The 22,438-nt window shown below is 50.5% G+C and overlaps 2 protein-coding genes across 2 annotated transcripts; both read right to left on the bottom strand.

Moving 5' to 3' along the window:
* Positions 1-2,718: 2,718 nt before the first annotated feature.
* Positions 2,719-5,842, bottom strand: cited1 (Cbp/p300-interacting transactivator, with Glu/Asp-rich carboxy-terminal domain, 1). The gene is given in 5 exon segments (XM_067261226.1): positions 2,719-2,879; positions 2,882-3,006; positions 3,008-3,195; positions 3,197-3,302; positions 5,632-5,842. Coding segments are annotated over 4 exon segments (534 nt in total). The 5' UTR covers positions 3,290-3,302; positions 5,632-5,842; the 3' UTR covers positions 2,719-2,751.
* A 1,998-nt stretch (positions 5,843-7,840) lies between these two features.
* Positions 7,841-22,147, bottom strand: hdac8 (histone deacetylase 8). The gene is given in 12 exon segments (XM_067261225.1): positions 7,841-8,839; positions 12,926-13,031; positions 17,841-17,935; positions 18,799-18,971; positions 19,075-19,183; positions 19,584-19,661; positions 19,974-20,086; positions 20,361-20,418; positions 20,421-20,501; positions 21,401-21,531; positions 21,741-21,793; positions 21,950-22,147. Coding segments are annotated over 12 exon segments (1,134 nt in total). The 5' UTR covers positions 22,064-22,147; the 3' UTR covers positions 7,841-8,816.
* Between the last annotated feature and the right edge of the window lie 291 nt (positions 22,148-22,438).

The following is a 22,438-nucleotide window of genomic DNA, read 5'->3' as shown; positions in this document are numbered from 1 at the left end:
ACATAGGTCCACCCCCCCCCCCTCCCCAAAAAAAGGCCACAAAGTAAAATTACATTGTGATAAGTAGCAATCAGTTGCAGAATCTACTTAAACCCAACAAGTGATTCATTTGGTAGGCTGATCTAACAAATACATCTATTTTGTCCAAAACTGTTTTTATTTTTTATTTTATCTACAAAATAAATGACAAGCTTTCATCGCTTGAAGACAAAAGAAAAACACCATTCTCATGATGTGTCCATCAGTTTAAACTAAAATAAAACAACTATCAGTTGTTGTAATTGAACTCTGGGAGGTCAATGGGTTTTTCCATAATACCCATCGCTCTCTCGCTCTCTCGCTCTCTCTCTCTCACACACTCTCCGACCCCATTCACACACACACACTCACACACACACACACACACACACATCCTTACAGACCCCCCCCCCCCCCACACACACACACCTTAAGACCAGGTCCTCACCCTTTCGCATGAGTGTGTGTGTGTATATATACATGTGTGTGTGTGTGTAGACTCCCTAACCCCTGGACCAGCTCGAACACGAGGTGCAGCCATCAGGGTTCAGTCATGTGATGCACGACACACAGACCCTGACTCGCTCTGTGGGACCCTGGGGCCCAGGGGCAAGTCACAGAACTCCTTCTTCTTGAGAGACAGACAGAGAGAGCCCTTGCCCAGTACAACTGAAAGAGACAGAGAGAGCCTTGCCCAGTACAACTGAAAGAGACAGAGAGAGCCTACCCAGTAAAACTGAAAGATACAGAGAGAGCCTACCCAGTAAAACTGAGTAGGAGAAAGAGAGGTAAAGAGAGAGGGAGAGAAAGAGCTTTGCCCAGTACAACAGAGAGAGAGTGAGAGAGAGGAGAGGTAGAGAGAGTGAGAGAGAGAGAGGTAGAGAGACAGAGAAGAGAGGAGAGGTAGAGAGACAGTGTCCTCCAGTGTTCTCATCTAGAAAATGACCACTAGCAGCCAAGGGAAAAAACTACAGTGAACCTCATTAATGTATTTAGATACAGACTGCATCATTGGGTCAGGTTGCGCACACACACACACACACGCTCCTTTCAACCGCCCCCCTCCACATGCATACTGTATATACACACACACAAACACACACACTTCTTTCAACCCCACCCACCTTTCACACACACACACACATATGCATACACACACACCATGTATCTATCGATTCCTACCACCCTCTCTCTCTCTTTCTTAAACACACACACACACACCTGACATCCTTCAGAGCCTGCGGGTAACAGAACAAGTGCCTGTTTCACGGCTGCTACTGCCATTACCATATTGTAATACCATCCCTCTTTCTGCCTCATGTGTGTGTGTGTGTGTGTGTGTGTGTGTGTGTGTGTGTGTGTGTAGCAGGTCTGACAGACAGGCCCTGGACACAGCTAAAAAGTCTTTAGTCTTCACCTGGCTATATCTATAGCTCTGTGACCCCACCTTCCCCTCCCTCACTCCCCCACACACGCACGCGCACCGTGCCACCACCCACCCCCTCCCACCACCACCATCACAGGGGAAAGCCCCATAGGTGCTCTCACACTTGATCTCCCATCAGCCCACACCCTTAAAAAACAACCCCCACGCCTATCCCATGGTGCAAAGGGGCAGACAAAGGGAGGAGAAGAGTCCGTTTACAATGACTGAGAGAGAGAGAGAGAGAGAGAGGAACTTGAGAGAGAGAGAGAGAGAGAGAGAGGGGGGGGGGGTCTGGTAATAAATGCTATGGTCCATAGGTGGGGGCAGGGGGTACTGAGTAAATGGTACGATCCAAATCTGGTAGATGGTAGGGTCATTGAAGATAACCTGGGCTACTTCACAATAGTGTGATTGTTGGTGATGGTGAGGGAGGGTCCTTCAGGAGCTAGTGTTTGTCTCCTTCGCTCCTCAAGGAAGGAGAGGAGACAGCGAAATAATGAGAGGGTGAGAGAAGGAGAAGGAGGAGGAGGGGGTAAAAACGAGTGTACACAGGTGTCCTCTGTGTCAGTATCGTTTTCAATAAGGCTCTCCTCTCCCTCCTCTTTCTCCCTCCCTCCCCTTTAAATGCTCTCTATGTGCATGTGCATCCTTCGTTCGTCATAGACGGGGGAAATGAACAAGTGATAAGAGAGAGAGAGAGAGAGAGGAGAGAGAGAGAGAGAGAGAGAGAGAGAGAGAGAGAGAGAGAGAGAGAGAGAGAGAGAGAGAGAGAGAGAGAGAGAGAGAGAGAGAGAGAGAGAGAGAGAGAGAGAGAGAGAAAGAAGAAAAAGAGAAAGAGAAAGAGAAGAGAGAAGAGAGAGAGAGAGGGAGAGAGAGGAGAGAGAGAGAGAGAGAGAGAGAGAGAGAGAGAGAGAGAGAGAAAGAAAGAAAGAAAGGAAAGAAAGAGAAAGAGAGAAAGAGAGAGAGAGAGAGAGAAAGAAAGAGAAAGAGAGAGAAAGAGAGAGAGAGAGAGAGAGAGAGAGAGAGAGAGAGAGAGAGAGAGAGAGAGAGAGAGAGAGAAGACGACTGTCCAAAGTCTTCCCATCTGTTTGGTTTTAGCAGCCCAGAGAGTTCCTCCATCCCTCCAGTGTGAACGACTGGATGATAGAAAAAATAAAAATAAAAAGTCCTCTACCCAAGCAGGGTAGTCAGTGTTTCCATCCATCCACAAACAGGCGAGGGGAAAAAAAAGGCCGTGATAGATTTCACCTCCTTCTCTCTCTCTCTCTCTCTCTCTCTCTCCCCATCCCTCCATCCGTCCAGGGAGGTCAACATCCGGCTGGCACGTCTGCGATGAAGTCGAACTCGTTCTGGCCCAGCCAGAGCTCCGGGAGCTCCTTGGCCCGGTCCAGACCCAGCTCCACCACCAGCGACATCAGCACCTCCTCATCCACCGCTCAAAGTCGATGATCCCTCCAGTCCCACCCCCCTGGTTCCCCAGGACCCCGGGCCCCCCAGGGACGACCGGTGTGCCCACCGTGCCCAGGGACGAGGCCCCGAATCCCCTCTGAGGAACGCCGGAGGCCCCCCTGGGTCCCGGCCAGACTCTGGTAGTGGGAGTTAAGCTTCTGGAGCTGCATGGAGGCCAGGAGGTGAGGGCCGTTCTGGAGGCAGATGGGCTGGGCCTTGGAGAGAGGCTGGGGGGAGGGAGAGGAGGCCGAGGTGAGGAGGGGTGAGGCCGGAGAGGGAGAGAAGGGGGTGGGGGTCTTTCCAGGAAGGGGGGTAGAGGAGGAGGGAGGAGAGGGGGGAGGAGGAGGGAGGGTCACGGTCCTTCATTGCTGGGCTAGGGAACAGCAGTGAGGTCATCACACAGGGACGCCTGCAGGAAGAGGAAGAGGGGAGACTGTTGTTATTGTGATGTCATCAAACGGGGACCGCGGAACCAAGGTTGCAGGAAGAGATAAAAATGCGTGTGTATGAACAGGCCACTGATAACAGACACAATGACATCATGATCAGATGACAGTCCAGATTAAGCTGTGACGAACATCACTGAAACCTGAATCCCATAATATAATCTCAAGAGGACTCCTAACCTGAACATTACATTTACATTTAGTCATTTAGCAGACGCTCTTATCCAGAGCGACTTACAGTAAGTACAGGGACATTCCCCTGAGGCAAGTAGGGGTGAAGTGCCTTGCCCAAGGACACAACGTCAGTTGGCATGACCGGGAATCGAACTGGCAACCTTCGGATTACTGGCCCGATTCCCTCACCGCTCAGCCACCTGACTCCGCATTAGCCTATAGACACATACTGATCCCATCGCTATGACTACTGACTGACAGCAAATCAGAGCTGTGTACCACACAGTGTTTAAATATGGTTTAAGATTAATTTACATCAGTGTATGTGGGGGGGCTATATGTGTGTGTGTGTGTGGTTGGGGCTATATGTATGGTTGGGGGCTATATATGTGTGTGTGTGAATGTGTGTGGGCTGTCTAACAAAGCTAACACAACAACAACAGGCCCTTTGAGGGCCTTGAGAGCAGAGTCACATGGTGACACACACACACACACACACACATGTGGCTGGATCAGACTAGGAGCGGAGAGAGAGCGGGGAGGCTCAAAGAGAGGGAGAGAAGGGACGAGTGTGTGTGTGTGTGTGTGTGAGAGAGAGACAACACACACAAGGGTGTACATAATATGGACTTATCCCCTCCGCCACCCCCAACACACACACACATGCTTCAGAGGGAGGGGTTGGTGATTACAACTGGCAGTCATGCAGCTGGCTGACACACACACACACACACACAACTGAATACCAAACAGCTGTCAATGTCAGAACGGTGTGCGTGTGTGTTTCTGGGGTCTTTGTTTTCATTATTCATTAGCTGATGGCTGCCAGTTGCAGACTGGCTGCACATGCACGGCTCCCTGATTAAACTACTTGGTGTCTGTCAGGAAGATCCGGGGCCCGGTTCAAACACCTTCTCAAAGCACTCTTGTCCCAACCTAAAACCAGTATGTGCCTGATTCAAACACTTTTAAAAACGCATCTTTGTCACTTGTGAGAACGTTTTCACCACTTTCTCAGAGCATTCTTGTCCTTTCTGAACACCAGGATGGGCCCGATTCCAACTCTTAATAAACACATCCTTGTCAGTTCCTAAGAAGGCGGCACTCTTTAAGTTTATGTTTGAGGTCAGTTCAAACACTCTGAGCATCTGTATTTCATGAGTGGCCTTGTTTCAAACACAAAAGAAATAACTCATTTGTTGGCTTTTATGTGCCCCCCTCACTTCATTAAATTATAAGGCTGTCCCAGACAACAATTGCTGCACAAAAAAAAAAAGGGTTCTGCCAATCATGTTGGACCTGTTCCCAGTTTAAACATGTCTGTAATTCTAGTAAGAGAGAGAGAGAGAGAGAGAGAGAGAGAGAGAGAGAGAGAGGAGACGAGAGAGAGAGAGAGGAGAGATGAGAGAGAGAGAGAGAGAGAGAGAGGGAGAGAGAGAGAGAGAGAGAGAGAGAGAGAGAGAGAGAGGAGAGAGAGAGAGAGAGAGAGACGAGCGAGAGAGAGAGAGAGAGAGAGAGAGAGACGAGAGAGAGAGAGCGAAGAGAGAGAGAGAGAGAGAGAGAGGAGAGAGAGAGAGAGAGGTGAAAAGAAGAGGAGCGCATATCTTCTACCGCGGCAGGTTCAATTACACAATTAACATACGTGACGAGCAAATTGAAACGTCAAGCTGTCAGACATACATACACACACACCCTATGGTCGCTATGTGGTAGACACTTGGTTAATTGTCTCAGCTGTATCTATACCGACCCCCCTCCCATTGCAGGAAAAATAAGAAATTGAACAAGCTGCCCTCAACAACTTCAGCCAGTTTATAGACGAGTTACTTCGTCACCCTAGCTGGGGTCAGTCGAACACTTTATACGAATTCGTTGTTACTGTTTCTACAAGACCTAAAGTAAACACAAACATAACGTGGACTGGAGATTTGTGTGGACATGGCTATAGGCTCGCTTAAATTAAAAGAACACAAACATAAATTTGATTCATGTTTCTCAACAACACCAAACCGAATATATTGCTCGGCAACGTTGTCTATGTGAACAATGTTGCCATTCGGTTGTTTTTTAAAGTTAAATTAAATTATTCAAAATAATGAAAATGTAAATCAGACAAACCTTTCAGTAAGCCACTTTCCAAGCGGCGGTTGAGAAAGAAATATCGTCGATTCCAAAATCAGTCACCTTAACAGACAGAACTTCACCAGTTGCCTCTAAAGCCTCCGTTGTGGTGCGCTTGGTTTGAAGATAACTTCTGACTAATTGTTTGTAGTCTAAATATACTGACGACCTTTCTCCCTCTTCTCTCTCGCTCTCCTCTCTCCTTGTACTGAAAATGAGGTCTGAAAAATAAACGTCCAATGAGAGTGAGAGTATGGTTGTAGCACAGCTCCTCTCGCCGTCTTAAATAATAGACTGGCAGGCTCCGTTAGTTATCTCAATGGCTCTGTTACTGAATCAAAAGCTTTAGCATAAACGGTCCCACACTCCACGCTCTCTCCCTCCCTCTCTCCCTCCTCCCTCTCTCTCGTGCTCTCCCTCTCCTATACAGTCCGCTTCTAGTGCCCCTCTGCCAAAACATGAACTGGATTTCGAGAGGAGAGAAAAATAAATAATAAAAGAAACGAATGCGACGAGTCCTTTGATTTTTTCAGTCAGTTCCTGTACTGAAGAAGTCCACCATCCGCAGTTTTTCAAATGCCAATCGTGAAAGCGCTCTCGTGGGGCAGATGTTCACCGTTTTAGTAGCGCGAGCTCCACAATCACTCATCAAATTGTAGCTGTTACCAGACAACTCAATAAATTATCCTTCACAAGTGCACCATCCGGTGCCCCCAGCAATCAACGCCGCTTGAGACAATAGATGGTGATTTTTTTAAGCACCAAATTTTGGTGCGGATGGTGCACCTTGTGAATGATAATTTATTGAGTTGTCTTCACATCCTTAAAAAACTGTAGTTATGGGCAAAAGCACGGGCGAAACTCCTAGAAGTAGGCTTGTAGTTGAAATTGGTCACATGGTTTCAGCGTGAATGATTATTATGCTGGGGCTATACAGGCCTGTCAGGCGTCTTGGACAATCCACCCACAATACCGTTCTTTCCCACCAATAAACGGGAGAACGATCATCATTTGAAACGATTCATCTCAATCTTGTCAAAGAAAGACAGATATCGGGTGGCTTTGGCGCCTTCGCCGCACTGCAAGTGCCACCGGCGCCTCATTTCTTTTCAGTTAACCGGATAAAAGGTCGCATCTGCCGTATTGTGTCGTTAAACCCCCCGGTCATTGACCACGACACTTCTCATGTAGATGAGACCGACGGTGACGTATGGTGTCAGGGCCAACGGGAGGCCTCCCCTGGTCTCTTCTCTCCCGGAGGGAAACTATGCAAATTACAGAAAACGGTTTAGCCTTCACATTTCCGCCAAACACATCAGATGATGAAATGGTTAAATTATGCAACTCAAGTTCTGCACAATAACAATAGTGTCCAAAGTATTACTTAGCTTCTCGAATTTGGCCTAATTTAAACTCACTAAAGTCGTAACCCTAACAGTTTAGAGATTCCGTTGTTATCAAACTTCCAATCAAAGGTCACATGACATCACACATTCAAATGGGATGTTCCCTGCTCCTGTGTAAGGCAAAAGCTATTATTTGCATGTCGTTAAGAGGTCACCGTGAAAGGCCCAGAGCAGGTGTGCGTGCAAATATTAATAGAGAACGTAAGAAAAGTCGATTGGGTTTGATTTCGGTAATGAAAATGTTAAGCTGCCGTCTCTTTCAAATTAGTGTGTGAGAGGAGGGCGTCACAAATAAATGCGATTTTTAACTTCTTTTTTTAAAAGCCAATATAAGATTTTATTTAGCTAAAATCTACAGACACCCTTTTGGTGCGACTTCAATGCATTCGTGAGAAATTACATACGCAATGCATCTAAACCCCAATGCAAAACATGATGAAAAAGAAAGACAATGTTGGTGTCGCGTTTCATATTCTGTCTCGCATATAAAGACAAACCCATCATGTACTCTGGCAATCATAAACGCGATAGGATTTCAATCGGGGTTCTGTTTCCGAACTCGTAAACCGGCTAATGAGTTTCGCTTGTTTCGGATTTCTTCGGCAGAAACCGCAAGGCCGACCGCGGATTCCATAAAGATCACACAAAACGTTACGACAACACTTCTGTTTCCCACATGGTAACTTGATTGTCTAAAAAGGACTTCCCAGGATTCTGTGGAAAACGGTAACTGCTGCCGTTTCCTGGGATAGTCTAAAACAAAACATAAATATATATTTAAAAAAATAGACGCAACACTCTTCGGCCGTCTGTGATATTGTATTCAAACAAAGGTGATATTTACACTAGCATACAGGCAAACGTGAACCATACAAAAAAACATACTTTTGTGAAACCAAAAGCACAATAACACAAATTAGTTACACTGTTCATCACATACTGTAAGTTCCTGCTGGATATAAAACATGCAGTCTGATAGGAAGTTGGCATAGAATAAGGGCCCCATTCCAATAGTCTTCAATAGTCCCCTTACCTCATTCCCTACCTTTATGACTGCATAAGGAGATGAACAAAGAAGGCTTTTGAGGACCTGGGAAACACAAAAATGTCTGCATCTCAATGTGAAACAGTGGCGTTAAAGCCAGGTCTATGGAATAGGAATCATGTTTCATTGTTAAATAGGGTCCTAACACTAACTCATCAGGAAGGGACTGACTGGTTGTCATGGAGGTTCACTCACTCATTCATTCATTCACTCGCTCACTCACTCCACCTGTTATAGATGTATCTCACACACTTATGTTTCAGTACACAGTTTGACGTCATGGCAACCCCCACCCCGAATAAAAACAGACAAAAGACTAAGAAAAACAGTCAAAACGAGAAAAGAAACAGAAACCAAAATGAAACAGCAGGTCAAAAGGACATTTCTCCGGAAAAAAACGATCATGTCTTCCCACAAAGCTCTTTTCCACTCCATCTTTTTTTCCTCTTCCTCTCCATTTTCTCTCTCTTCTCTCCGTTCTCTAATCCCATCTCTGTCTCCTCCTCTTCTCCACCCTCGAGGAGGTAAGGAGAAAGAGGAGGCCGAGGGAGAGAGGGCGGGCATTGCGTCCACATACTGTCCTCATTAAGGAGACCGTACTGGAGCAAATTACACTGGATGGAAACTGAGAAGAGGAGAAGAATAGAGAGGAGAAGGGGAGGAGAGGAGGAGAGGAGAGTGGGTGGACCTGGTTTGGAGATGAAGGGTGAGTCCCAGGCTGTATGGAAATCCTAGACCACATTCTTCAGATTCCCTGTACATAACCACAGCAGGGGGAGGGTGGAGGGAGAGACAAAAGTGTGTGTGGAAGGGGGTGTTGGAGAAGGCACAGAGGGAGAGAGAGAAGGGGGGGGGGTATAAGGAGGTAGAGAGGGGGGAAGTAGGGGGAGAGAGGAGAAAAAGAGGGGGGGGGGGGGGTACAGAAGCCAGCAATTAATCATAACAAAAACACAAATCAGTCAAACACATAATGGCTGAAAGCAAACTACCTCACACACACACTATGTGCTTTGATGAGAGACCGGGGAACTAACAGGGGTTAGTAAGGTCAACACGACTGGGGTAGTTAGGTACCAGAGGGCAATAGACTGGGGTAGTTAGGGACCAGAGGGCAATAGACTGGGGTAGGTTCAACCAGTGCTGCAATAAACCAGAGGTCTTTCCTAGTCAGGGTTATTTTAACGGCTGTTATTGTTCAGGAAAACAAGGAAAGGAAACTCTGTATATGAAAACACACGCATGCATGCACGCAAGCACGCGAGGTTGGGTATCAAGATCTTGCATCTACAGCAAACACGAATATGCAAATTAGGTGATGGTGTGTACACACAAACACATCCCTCCACCATAGTTTGCATTTTCTGGATTGGAGCATATATTTTATCCAAATGATAAACGATCACTTCAGTTCCTGTTCCTCTTACAGGGTCAACCTGTTCGAGTGCCCTCATTTTAAGAGCACAATACAGCATTGATTGCGCATATTGTTGTGTTAAAATGGTCTCCGAGTAGGCCTAAACCAAAAAACCAAGCAAACCGCTGTTGTTGAAGTGAGAATAATAAACTCCAGGTTATTTTTGTTTGGTAAATACGCTTTTTATTGAGTCATGGTGTCCTGTTTGTTAGTTTGACAGCAGTGTCGTGTTTGTTTGCTGAAAAACCGGTCATTATAACGGTTAAGCGGTTAAGGCTGCATGCGCCAGATACAGTCTTAAGCCAGACAGAATTACAGCATGCAGGCCTAGAATTTTTCTTCGAGCACTATATGTAAATCAAAAAGGCAGCAAAAAGCAACCATGTGTGTTTTAAAACGTCTTCTCTTTTTTTTTTTCTTCTCTCTCTCGCGCTCTCTCTCTTTTCTCTTTTTAAACGTTGCCCGCCGGGTCTCGTAAACGTCCTCCAGATGTGCTTGGAAATTCCGGTAATGTGGCGAACAACCGCGGGGGCCCCGGTATTTATCTACCTGCGCCCGCGTTAATCAATTGCAGCTTCTCTCGTGCCGAAATGTTGTGACGTTCCAGAGTGAATCGCTGGTTGTATCGACCAGTACCCTCGGCGGACGTAGCTTTTGTCAAGCTGAGAGATAATTAATGAGCAAGCTGTCATCCGCGTTCACGGGGTAACAGACACCGTGACCGTTATCACCCGTTTCCTCCCTCTCCCCTACCACGCAGCCGGTGCCAACCCCATCGACTGCCTACGCTCCCCGGTTTACCCCCGTGTCCTGGGAAATAACGCTATCCCCGTCTCGTTAAACACACCACCGCACATAATACACCGTTAAACAAGCACGGAGGACAGTTGTTGCTACCGCTGACACGGGCTGCAATGGAAGGACTAATGAAATCTCCACATCATTAATAAAGACGGCTGAAGTTCTTCCAAATTGCCATGAAGGCCATACTGCGTGATTTAAGACGCAATTTAATGTTTATTAAACACCCTCATGGCGACAACAAAGTGAAAAACAATTTCCAACCGCTGAGTTTCAATCAAATCAATGGCCGTGATCACAGCAACATTAACGGACGTAAAACTTAAACGGTTGTATTCAAGGTTATGATCGGTAGAGTGACACATATCTGGCGGTGATGGCCTTAGTCGTGGTTTTGGTCTGGAGTCAGATAGATGGATTGGGTGGAACGGCTTCACCCGTGTTTGTAACCACGGGAATGGTTGTAAACATTGCTGTCCCTGAGGAAAGCTGCCTCAATAAGACACACACAAACACACTTTCCCAGGAAGTTTGGAACATATAGTCAACAATTCACCTCGGCAAAACCACATCCTTTAGCTGGAACATGTGTGTTTTGCTGTATATTGGGGTTTGAATGAGAGCATGTGTTGCTTTATGTTGGTGTTCAGTGAGAGAGAGTGTGTGTCTGTGGATGAGAGAGAGACAGAAAAACAGTGTGTTGGAGCAAGTGAGGGGGGACAGAGAAATAAAGGCCAGAAAGACAGACTTTGAGGACAGTTATTCTTCTTTTACCCCTCAGCAGGAGACAGACGAGAGAGGGAGGGAGAGAGTGAGGAGAGAGGGAGGGAGAAAGTGAGGAGAGAGGGAGGGAGGGAGGAGAGAGAGGGAGAGAGTGAGGAGAGAGGGAGGGAGGAGAGAGAGGGAGAGTGAGGAGAGAGGGGAGGGGAGAGAGAGAGGGAGAGAGTGAGGAGAGAGGAGGGAGGGAGGAGAGAGCGGAGGGAGGGAGAGAGTGAGGGAGAGAGAGAGGGAGTGAGCGAGAAATCGAGGGAGTGAGGAGAGAGACCGGAGAGAGAGATGGAGGGAGAAAGAGGGAGAGAGTTGGAGGGTTTAAGAGCAAAGCAGACGTGACAGAGTGAGACCCTCGACCCGCTGAGTCCCCCCCCCAGGAGAAAAAGAAGAGAAGAGAGAGAACGTAAGGGAGACCGCCACCTCCATCTACATGGAGAGAGGAAAGGAGGGGTGGGAAGGAGGGATCACTAAACGAAAAGAAGAGATGACTGCTCATGTTCTTTCCTTTCACTCTACCCCTCCCTCCCTCCCCCTCCCCTTTTCTTCTCTGACCAAACCCAATCACATCACCCACTGGTAGTGCTTTCTGAAGGGCAGGGGACCAGTTCCATGTCTCTCTCTGGCTCCTCCTCCACCCAGTTCCTCCCTACTTGCTCAGCAGCTCCTGCCTCAGGGTTTCTAAAGGGCAGGGGACCAGTTCCATGTCTCTCTCTGGCTCCTCCTCCACCCCGTTCCTCCCTACTTGCTCAGCAGCTCCTGCCCCAGGGTTTCTAAAGGGCAGGGGACCAGTTCCATGTCTCTCTCTGGCTCCTGCTCCACCCCGTTCCTCCCTACTTGCTCAGCAGCTCCTGCCTCAGGGTTCTGAAGAGCAGGGACCAGTTCCATGTCTCTCTCTGGCTTCATCTCCTAGCTCCTTTAGCTGCTGGGTCTGGATCCATTACCATGTCTGCTCCTCTAATCCAACAAGCTCCCACCCAGTCTCCTGGGGTCCTCTCTAATATCCCTCTCTCTCCTCTCCTTCCATCTCTCTAATATCCCTCTCTCTCCTCTCCTTCCATCTCTCTAATATCCCTCTCTCCTCTCCTCTCTCTCCATCTCTCTAATATCCCTTTCTCCTCTCCTCTCCCCTCTCTTCCCTCCATCTCTCTAATATCCCTTTCTATCTTCTCCTCTCCCTCCATCTCTCTAATATCCCTCCCTAATATCCCTCTCTCCTCTCTCCTCCCCCCTGTCCCTTAGTCTGCCCTGATCTCCTCCCCCTCTTCTCTGTCACCTCTATACTGACCCCCCTTAGGGAGGATGGGCTGTCAGTGAGAAGACCAAAGGACTGGGATTCCTTGCACAACACACACACCACAGTTCCAGTCAAGACAGCCAGAGGTTAGACAGGGGTTAATACATAAACAAATGCCCACAAGAATAAATGTGAAGTTGGTCAATCTCCTTGGTGTGCGTGTGTGTGTAGGTGTTTGTGAGTGTGTTTGTGTGTGTCACAGTGAAGTATCTGGCGCTGGAACTTGTCACCCCCTCCTCCTCCTCCTTCTCCTTCTCCTCCTCTCCAGAGAGAGAGAGAGAGAAAAAGAGAGGAAAGAGCATTTGTTTACTTTCTGATAAACCCACAACATCAAACACTCTCACTTCTCTGGAACTTTTCCAGTCACCTGGATGTGTGTGTGTGTGTGTGTGGGTGTGTGTGGGTGTGTGTGTGTGTAAAGAAGAGATTGTGTGTATTCGAACTTGCTGTGTAGGTGCGTGAGTTTGTGTATTTGCTAGAAATGTACATCTAAATGCATTTCTGTGTGTGGGTGTCCTGGGCGTGTGTGTGTGTGGGCAGTGTGTGTGTGTGACCGTTACCTTTGATGGTGGAGATGACCTGTTGCAGGTGCTTGGTCTCGTTGCGGTCCGGTCGACAACTCGGACTGACCTCCAGCGAGTAGTCTGGTCCATATTCAGTGAAGAACTGGGACATACACACACACACACACACACACACACACACACACACACACACACACACACACACACACACACACAGAACAGCAGTGTCAACCAGTAAGTGGTCTGGCTCTCAGGGCGCAGGAGGCAGAGCGAGCCTGGCTCTCAGGGCGCAGGAGGCAGAGCGAGCCTGGTTCTCAGGGCGCAGTAGGCAGAGCGAGCATGGCTCTCAGGGCGCAGTAGGCGGAGCGAGCCTGGCTCTCAGGGCGCAGTAGGCAGAGCGAGCCTGGCTCTCAGGGCGCAGTAGGCAGAGCGAGCCTGGCTCTCAGGGCGCAGTAGGCAGAGCGAGCCTGGCTCTCAGGGCGCAGAAGGCAGAGCGAGCCTGGCTCTCAGGGCGCAGAAGGCAGAGTGAGCCTGGCTCTCAGGGCGCAGAAGGCAGAGCGAGCCTGGCTCTCAGGGCGCAGAAGGCAGAGCGAGCCTGGCTCTCAGGGCGCAGAAGGCCAGAGCGAGCCTGGCTCTCAGGGCGCAGAAGGCAGAGCGAGCCTGGCTCTCAGGGCGCAGTAGGCAGAGCGAGCCTGGCTCTCAGGGCGCAGAAGGCAGAGCGAGCCTGGCTCTCAGGGCGCAGTAGGCAGAGCGAGCCTGGCTCTCAGGGCGCAGTAGGCAGAGCGAGCCTGGCTCTCAGGGCGCAGAAGGCAGAGCGAGCCTGGCTCTCAGGGCGCAGAAGGCAGAGCGAGCCTGGCTCTCAGGGCGCAGTAGGCAGAGCGAGCCTGGCTGTCAGGCTGCAGGGAGGACAGCAGGCTAAGGAAGGTGAGGCAGGTCAGACACTTAGTGGAAATGATTTGTCAACGCAGTCGAGGTCTGAGCAGGAAGACACGCACTCAGACACACGCACATACACAAAGACACAAACGCACGCTGCGTAGCTGCACCAAACTGCGTGATGAGAGGATCATCTTGCTCATTTGAAAGACACAGGGTCTTTGTCTTCGAACGGCTATGCTGAGGTTTTAATAGTGTTCAAGACCGCGTGTGTGTGTGTGTTGATCTGTTTCCAATTAGCCCCACTGAGTTAGCCTGGCCCACCTCGGTCGCAATGCTACTCGACATGCAAGAGGACGAGGACACACACACCCACACACAGTTTCTCTCTCGTCATTCTCTCCCTCTCTCTTCCCATCTCCCTGGTATCTCTTTCCCTCCTGATGGCAGCATGAGGACCCCCCCCCCCTCCCCCCTCGATGGGACTGTTCCCATGAACCCCGTGCCCCCCCCCCCCCCCCCCCCCTCCAAACCCCCCACCCCGGACATAGTCCAGTCTCCTGCTGGTTGTCTGTTTAGCTTGGACCACAACAAGATAGGGAGGGAGGGGGGTGGGAGGTGATGTAGGAGAAGGAAGAGAGGGATGGGGTAAAGGAACCGACAGTCTCTCTCTGTCACTCTGCATATTTCTCCCCCCCCCCGCCATCTCTCTCCCTTCATCATTCTCTCTCTCACCATTCATCTCCCCATCTCTCCCTCTCCCCATCTCTCCATCCACCCCCCCACCATCTCTCCATCTGTGTGGATGTTTGGAGAAGGTTGTCCAGGCCAGTGTGTGGAGACAGCAAGGCCAGACCACTGTTTGTTGATCTGGTATTCAGATTTATCCCAGACATGAACAGCGCGCTGTACACACCCCGGACTCCTTAGAACCCTGGCTCTTAGAACCCTGGCTCTTTAGAACCCTGGCTCCTTAGAACCCTGGCTCTTTAGAACCCTGGCTCCTTAGAACCCTGGCTCCTTAGAATTTCCTTAGAATCCATTTAATTCTCCCTCCGTCTACAACCTGAACTCTCTCTCGTCTCTCTGTCTGTCGGTACAGTTTCAGCTTACGTTGTTGGCTCGACAAAGACATTTCAACTGCCCAAAATAAAACCATCTCTCTTTTTCTCTTGGTCTCTCGAGACAGCCAGCAGGTCCCCTCCCTCCCTCCCTCCCTCCCTGCCTCCCTCCCTCCCTCCTCCCTCCCCTCCCTCCCTCCCTCCCTCCCTCCCTCCCACCCACAGAGCACTTATGGGTCAGCCAGAAGGTCAAACTGAACCAGTCTCTTATTGTCTCTCAATCTGTCCCAGTTAACCCTGATCATCTCTCTACAGCCCCATCCACACACACACACACACACTATGTAAAAGCTCTACACACACACACCACGACTTCCCCAGCCCTTTGTTTTCCGGTGATTGAGGCCGGTGTTCCGGTAGCCGGTGGAACAGACACAATCCCGCAGAGGGGCAATGGAGGAACTGCCAGACAGGAAACAGGAAGTACATGGGCGGGACAGGAAGTCACTTCCGAGCTGCCAATCTGGGCGCCAGGGCAACAGAGGGGGGGGGGGGGAACCATGGAACACTGACCAACTTTCAGCTGACTCCAGAACTCTGGTCACATCGCAGCTTTTCTACCATACAAGCTACGATGCTACATTATTTAGAGGAGGGAGGGAGAGGGTGAGAGATGGGGGGGGGGGAGATGGGGGGGAGGGTAGGGGTGAGAAACACGGAGGAAGGGAGGGAGGGAAGCATGTTTGTTTTTCGACTGGGCTGTGCTGCTGGGAATCAGTCAGCGGAAATCAAAGAAAACATTCACTTTAAAAACAGAGAGCCAGCCAGCCAGCCAGGGAAACAGCCAGCCAGCCAGCCAGGGAAACAGCCAGCCAGGGAAACAGCCAGCCGGCCAGCCAGCCAGGGAAACAGCCAGCCAGCCAGCCAGCCAGCCAGCCAGCCAGGGAAACAGCCAGCCAGGGAAACAGCCAGCCAGCCAGGGAAACAGCCAGCCAGCCAGCCAGCCAGCCAGGGAAACAGCCAGCCGGCCAGGGAAACTGGAAGGTTTGGGCCAGAATGATCCTTCTCCACCTCCATCTCCCTCCTTCTCCACCTCTCAATCTTCCTTCTTTCAGTTTCCCTCCCTCCCTCCCTCCCGTTCCACCAAACACACTCACACGCACCTCCTGACTCAGATAATCAGCCCCTCTCTCAGGTTTAAGGCTGAACCTGTTGAACTTTGACCCCAGGGTACGTTATATATAACCGCTTCTCATTGTGTGTTCTAACTGGAGACTGGAGAGCGCAGACGCCGCTGGAACACAATGGAGGTCGTTTCAGGATCAACGTGTCTGAACTCAGATTCCCACCACACGCGCTCCCAAACAGGTTTAGAGGCGTGCTTTCTTCACCTGAGGGGTGAGACTCACGCAGAGAAAGAGCTCAGGCCGAGATATGTGTTGCCCACGGTTACCGTTAGCACGGCAACACCGCCATTGTTAGGGCCGGCGTTGTTATGGTCGGAACTGTGTTTGTCTTGAACTGCGGCGTCTAGATACAGATCCGGTTCTGACCCTAGGAGTAGACTGGTTTTCTTCTCAGGGTCCGGAGGGTGGAGGGGGCAGCCGTCCCCCCCCAGGCCCAGGGAGGGAGCACCCAGCTGGGCAGCAGAAGCAGGAGGGTGGGGCGTCCTCCCTGGAACACACCCACACTTTTGTTCCCCTCAACTCTGCCTCGTCATCTGGGATAAACGGCCCTCTATGACCTGGGTCACACACACAGAAGTCGACACGCTGCAAAAACGCGTACGTGTGTGTTCACACACAAACAGGGAGGTGACGGGTGTAGGGTCAGAGGGGGGGGGGGAGGGGGGGGGGGGGTTCTGGGGGTTCAGCGAGACTGTGAGTCAGCGTCTTATCTTCATCACCATCACCGTTGTCCTCATCATCATCATGTGACAAGGTCGTCTGGCAGAGGTCAAAGGTCGTCAGAGGTCGCAGTTAGCACAAAGGGGACCTTTTCTGTTGCACCCCCCTCCTCCCTTCTTCTCCCTCATGTCTCTCACTCTCTCCTCCCTTCTTCTCCCTCATGTCTCTCACTCTCTCCTCCCTTCTTCTCCCTCATGCCTCTCACTCTCTCCTTCCTTCTCCTCCCCCTTTCATGCCTCTCACTCTCTCCTCCCTTCTTCCCCCTCCTCATGCCTCTCCTTTCTCCCCCTCTCCCTCCGTCCATCTCTACTGTCAACATAGAGCCTTTATGACAACGCTCCTCCCCCTCCACCACAACACACATCATACACAGATTTGCTAAGGCGAAAACAGGCAGAGAAGGGAAGTAGAGGAGAGAGATGGAGAGAGAGAGCGATGGAGAGAGAGAGCGATGGAAAGAGAGATATGGAGAAAGAGAGAGCGATGGAGAGAGAGAGCGATGGAGAGAGAGATATGGAGAAAGAGAGAGCAATGGAGAGAGAGAGCGATGGAGAGAGAGTGATGGAGAGAGAGAGCGATAGAAAGAGCGAGCAATGGAGAGAGACAAGACCCTCTCTGTCACCTTACAGAGGTATATTGTCAAGATGCCCCCCTCTCTCCCCCTCCCCTCTCTCCCCTCTCCCCCTCTTCTGAATCACCTGAAAACAAAACCCTTTATTGAAGGACCCGGTGGCCATCTTTGATTAGAATGAATGACTCAGCGAAGACCGAACACAGTGTGTGTGTGTGTGTGTGAGAGTGTGTGTGTGAGAGCGTGTGTGCTTATGAGAGTAGAGGGGTGTGAGTGTGTGTGTGTGAGACACAGGAGTGCGGTTGATAAGAGTGACGAATGAGTGTGGTCTGTGTAATACTGTGTGTACTATATGTGTGTGTGTGTGTGTGTATATATGATTTGTTAATATATAGTTCTCTTGGAAGTCGCTTTGGATAAAAGTGTCTGCTAAATGAATAAATGTAAATATGGGAGAAGGAGAGGTGTGTGTGAGTACCTATAGTGTGTGTGTGTGTGGGTGTGTGCGGGTGTGTGTGTGTGTGCGGGTGTGTTACCTCATGGTCGGGTATCTCTGAAGACAGGGTCTTGCCCAGTACTGTGGCTGTCAGGTAGGTCCAACAACGAGCTGTGTTAGCTAAGTTATACCCTCCTAGAGGGAGGAGGACAGGAGAGGGGGAGAGGAATGGTGAGAGAGAGAAGGAGAGAGAGGATAAAGAGGGAGAGAAAGAGAGACAGAGAGAGATGTATGATGAGAGAGACAGACAGAGAGAGATGTATGATGAGAGAGAGAGAAGGAGAAAGAGAGAAGGAGAAAGAGAGGAGAAAGAGAGAAGGAGAAAGAGAGAAGGAGAAAGAGAGAAGGAGAGTGTAAATTACTCAAAAAACAAATGCACACGGCCGCCAAGGACAGGGATGGAGGTAGAAGGTAAAAGAGAAAGATGGAAGAGGCAGAGAGAGGGAGGGAGAGAAGCAGAGAGAGGGAGGGAGAGAAAGAGAGGTAAAGAGGAGTGATTGTAGTGGGTAAAAGGACTTCATTGTGCTGCTGTAATTAGCAGCTATCATCTGGTGCAGGGCTAAAGGGTCTGGAACTCTGTGTGTGCGTGTGAGTGAGTGTGTGTGTGTTTCCAAACAAAGCACCAGTCACATAATGTTGACTCCTACTCTGGTCTCTCTCTCTCTCTAGACAGTCATGACAGGGTAATATGGCCTCAGCTTTGGGAGGGAGGGAGGGAGGGAGGGAGGGAAGGAAGGAGGGAGGGAAGGAAGGAGGGAGGGAAGGAGAGGGAGGGGAGGAGAGATGGAGGGAGGAAGGGGAGAGAGGGGAGAGAGAGAGGGGAGGGAAGGAGGGAGGGGAGAGAGAGAGGGAGGGAAGGAGGGATGAAGAGAGAAGGAAAATTTGAAAGAGGAGAGCCGTCCAAGTGATGTTGAGACACACACACACATTCATACTCACACTACAACACACACTCACCCCCGCTGACACACACACACACACACACACACACACCCTACCTCCTCCAAGCAGCAGGGTGGGCAGGTCCCAGCCCAGGGTGTAGCTCAGACACTGGCCCACCCCGAGGGGGGTCATGTTGAAGGAGCACATGGGGTCTCCCGCCATGGTGTCGGCCCCCAGCTGCATCACCACCGCTTCCGGGTTAAAAAGCGCGCGCACTTCCTGCATCACGCTGCAGCCAATCACAGCGCAGAGCGGGAAACCAGAGACAGGCGTTAACAGGGCCAGTGACAGGAGGCAGGGGGGGGGGGGGAGAGGCCAGGTTGCCAGGTTACCTGGTAAAGAGGCTGTAGTATCTGTCATCTTTGATGCCATCCTCCAGCGGAACGTTGACAGCATACCAGCGACCTTTACCCAGACCCGTGTCACAGAGGTCCCCGGTACCTTCACACACACACACACACACACACACACACACACACACACACACACACACACCATGGGGTGAACTACTTCTCAGTACTAGGACGTCATCAGACCGTGTGTTTTCCAGCAGTCAGGTTGGGGAGGGGAGAGAGGGAGGGAGGGAGGGGAGAGAGGGAGGGAGGGGAGAGAGGGAGGGAGAGAGGGAGGGAGGGGAGAGAGGGAGGGAGGGAGAGAGGGAGGGAGGGGAGAGAGGGGAGGGAGGGGAGAGAGGGAGGGAGGGGAGAGAGGGAGGGGGGGAGGGGAGAGAGGGACGGGGGGAGGGAGGGAGGGGAGAGAGGGAGGGGGGGAGGGGAGAGAGGGAGGGGGGGGGGGGGAGGGGAGAGAGGGAGGGGGGGAGGGAGAGGCGAGAGGTTCTGACCTGGGAAGAATCCAGGAGAGAACTTGTGAAGGGACACCGTCATCACCTTGGACGTGAAGCTGAAGGCATCTTCCACTCCTGAAGACAGAACACACACGTGCAGCTGTCACCCAGCTGGGTGGGTTTCAGCGTGTGTGGTGTGTACGACTGTGCGTGTGGTGTGTAGGTGAGTGAGTGTGTGTGTGTTCGCCATCTCCATGGTGCAGGTGTGTGTGTGTGTGTTCACCGTCTCCATGGTGCAGGTGTGTGTGTGTGTTCACCGTCTCCATGGTGCAGGTGTGTGTGTTCACCGTCTCCATGGTGCAGGTGTGTGTGTGTTCACCGTCTCCATGGTGCAGGTGTGTGTGTGTGTTTGCCGTCTCCATGGTGCAGGTGTGTGTGTGTGTTCACCGTCTCCATGGTGAAGGTCCACGTCCACATACAGCACCCGCTCATATTTCTCCCTCAGCTTCAGGATCCCCAGAACAGCATCGTTCACGTAGCAGAACCCTGAGGCCTCGTCTCTGAGGAGGACGGGGGAGGGGAGGAGGGGAGGGGGGAGGGGAGGAGGGGAGGGGGGAGGGGAGGAGGGGAGGGGGGGAGGAGAGTAAATGTAATGTACGGTCTGGGTTCTCTGTATGTTCTCATGCTCTGGTCTGAGTTCTACGAGCATGTTCTCATGCTCTGGTCTGGGTTCTCTGTATGTTCTCATGCTCTGGTCTGAGTTCTACGAGCATGTTCTCATGCTCTGGTCTGGGTTCTACGAGCATGTTCTCATGTTCTGGTCTGGGTTCTTACTTCTTGGCATGGTGCCAGCCCCCGGCCCAGTTGACGGCGACCTCACACCTCTTGTCAGCAGACACTGGGCAGCCGTGAGGGTGGCGCCCCCTACTGCCGCGGCATAGTCATAGATGCCCTCCACTACAGGACAGTCATAACCTGCAGGGGGGAGAGGAGGGGGAGGAAGTTGGAGGGAGGAGGGTGGAGAGGCCAAGGTGGAGAGAGCGCGAGGAGAGGAGAAAGGTGAGAGGAAGGGAGGGGGAGCGGGGGACGGACGAGGAGAGGAAGGATGGTGTGGCCCAACAAAAGGAGGAAGGGAGAGAAGCGAACGAGAGACAATGAAAAAGGAAGGGAGGAGGTGGTGGTGGAGAGAGGGAGGGATGAGGCAGGGTGGAGGAGAAACTGAGGATGAGCATGAAGACGCTGTCGAAAACAGCAACAGAAGATAAACACTCCGCCAGGTTCCACCTCTTGTATCTCCCTCCCTCACCCCTCTCTCATCCTTCCATCTTCCACATTGTCCCCTCCTCCCCCTCTGCACTCTCCCATCTCTCTCTCCTTCACACATCCTTCAATAGCCCTCCCTCATTACTTTCCCTCCCTCCCCCAGCACTAAAGAGATATCCAGCTGGATCAAGGACAGGCTCTGCTGCAGGCCAGTGTTTGGGGCATCAATCCGTCAGCAGGTTGTGAAGAAAACAATGGAGCCTGATACGGGACATTCATCACTATCTGGGTTCACCCTGTGGGGTCAGACCTGCCAGGCAGGCTCAAGACTGAGAGGATGGGTGGTGTAGAGTGCCCCCTAGTGTTGGAAAGACAAAGGTGCTTTCTTTTTCAGTCTCCCGATTTCTTTTTTTCTCTCTTCAAAAAAAACGAGTCTTTTCTAAACGATTTCCGTCTCTCAGTCTCGCAAAATAAATACACAGTAACTCAACACTACACACCCAACCCCCTTACTCGATTTCTCTTAGCAGTATCGTATTCCCTTCGGTAGTACCAGTGTTAAAGCACCATCCCAAAGATCCAGACACCCCCAGCCCTGCTCGGCCTCTTACCCAGCCCGAAGTCGCCGGACTGTGGGTCGTCGTTGTCTCCGTCCTGGCTGATCTTATGGAGGTGCTCCAGATAGGCGTCTGTGTGAAACTTGGCCATCTCCTCAATAGTGGCGACATGGGGCTTTACAACACTGAGCGTGGACAACACACGCACGCACGCACGCACGCACGCACACACACACACACACACACACACACACACACACACACACACACACACACACACACACACACACACACACACACACACACACTCCTCTAGGTTCCGTCTCTTTGGAATTGAATGTGAATTGAAGTGTAGTTTTCCTTAACGCTAGCTTCAAGCTAGCTTCAAACTTACCTCATATGTTTCAGTAATCCGTATGCTTCTATTAAGGAATGAACCATGCTAGCCTGCGGATTAAAACACAAAACGTGTAGGGTTTAAGACATTGCACAAGTACTGTATACGCGGACAGACTACACAACCCTAGACACAACATAGCTAGCTACAGCTTTATAGCTAGCTTATACGCGTAGCATCTTACCATTGTAAACCATTCAACTTACCCGGTTGGGGACTTTAGACAAGGAGTCGCATGTCTGAATGTATTGCGGACTGTAGATATAAGCAACCTTGCGTTTGATTTGAGAGTCATCGTCAGAATCTCCTTTGTAACTCATTTATGTTTTGTTAGCTGGTAAGAGTTAAAGGAAAGATCCGAAAAAGCGATGTTCAAGATGCTGGTTGTTTTCTTTCGCCTTACAATTCAGTGTTCCACTGTCAACATTCCCCGGAAAAGTTGCTACTCGGATCGTTTCGGTGGCATAACGATTTTAAGAATATGTTTGAGATTAAAACGCTCTTGAATAATTGCTAAATTTCTAAAAATGTATATAAAATATTTTCATATTTGAAATGTAAAGTATCCTTTCAAAACGTTTCCATAGAAGTTTCTATTTAGTTTGGTGTCACGAAGCTGAATAGCATTCTGGGAGTTGAAGTTATTTCTAATGTCAGGACGTTCATAACCATTTAGGCAAAGATGGCAAAAGTAA

Source organism: Osmerus mordax, chromosome 23, assembly GCF_038355195.1.
Source record: "Osmerus mordax isolate fOsmMor3 chromosome 23, fOsmMor3.pri, whole genome shotgun sequence".
NCBI classification, from domain to species: Eukaryota; Metazoa; Chordata; class Actinopteri; order Osmeriformes; family Osmeridae; genus Osmerus; species Osmerus mordax.
This window is presented reverse-complemented; position numbering and strand designations above follow the sequence as displayed.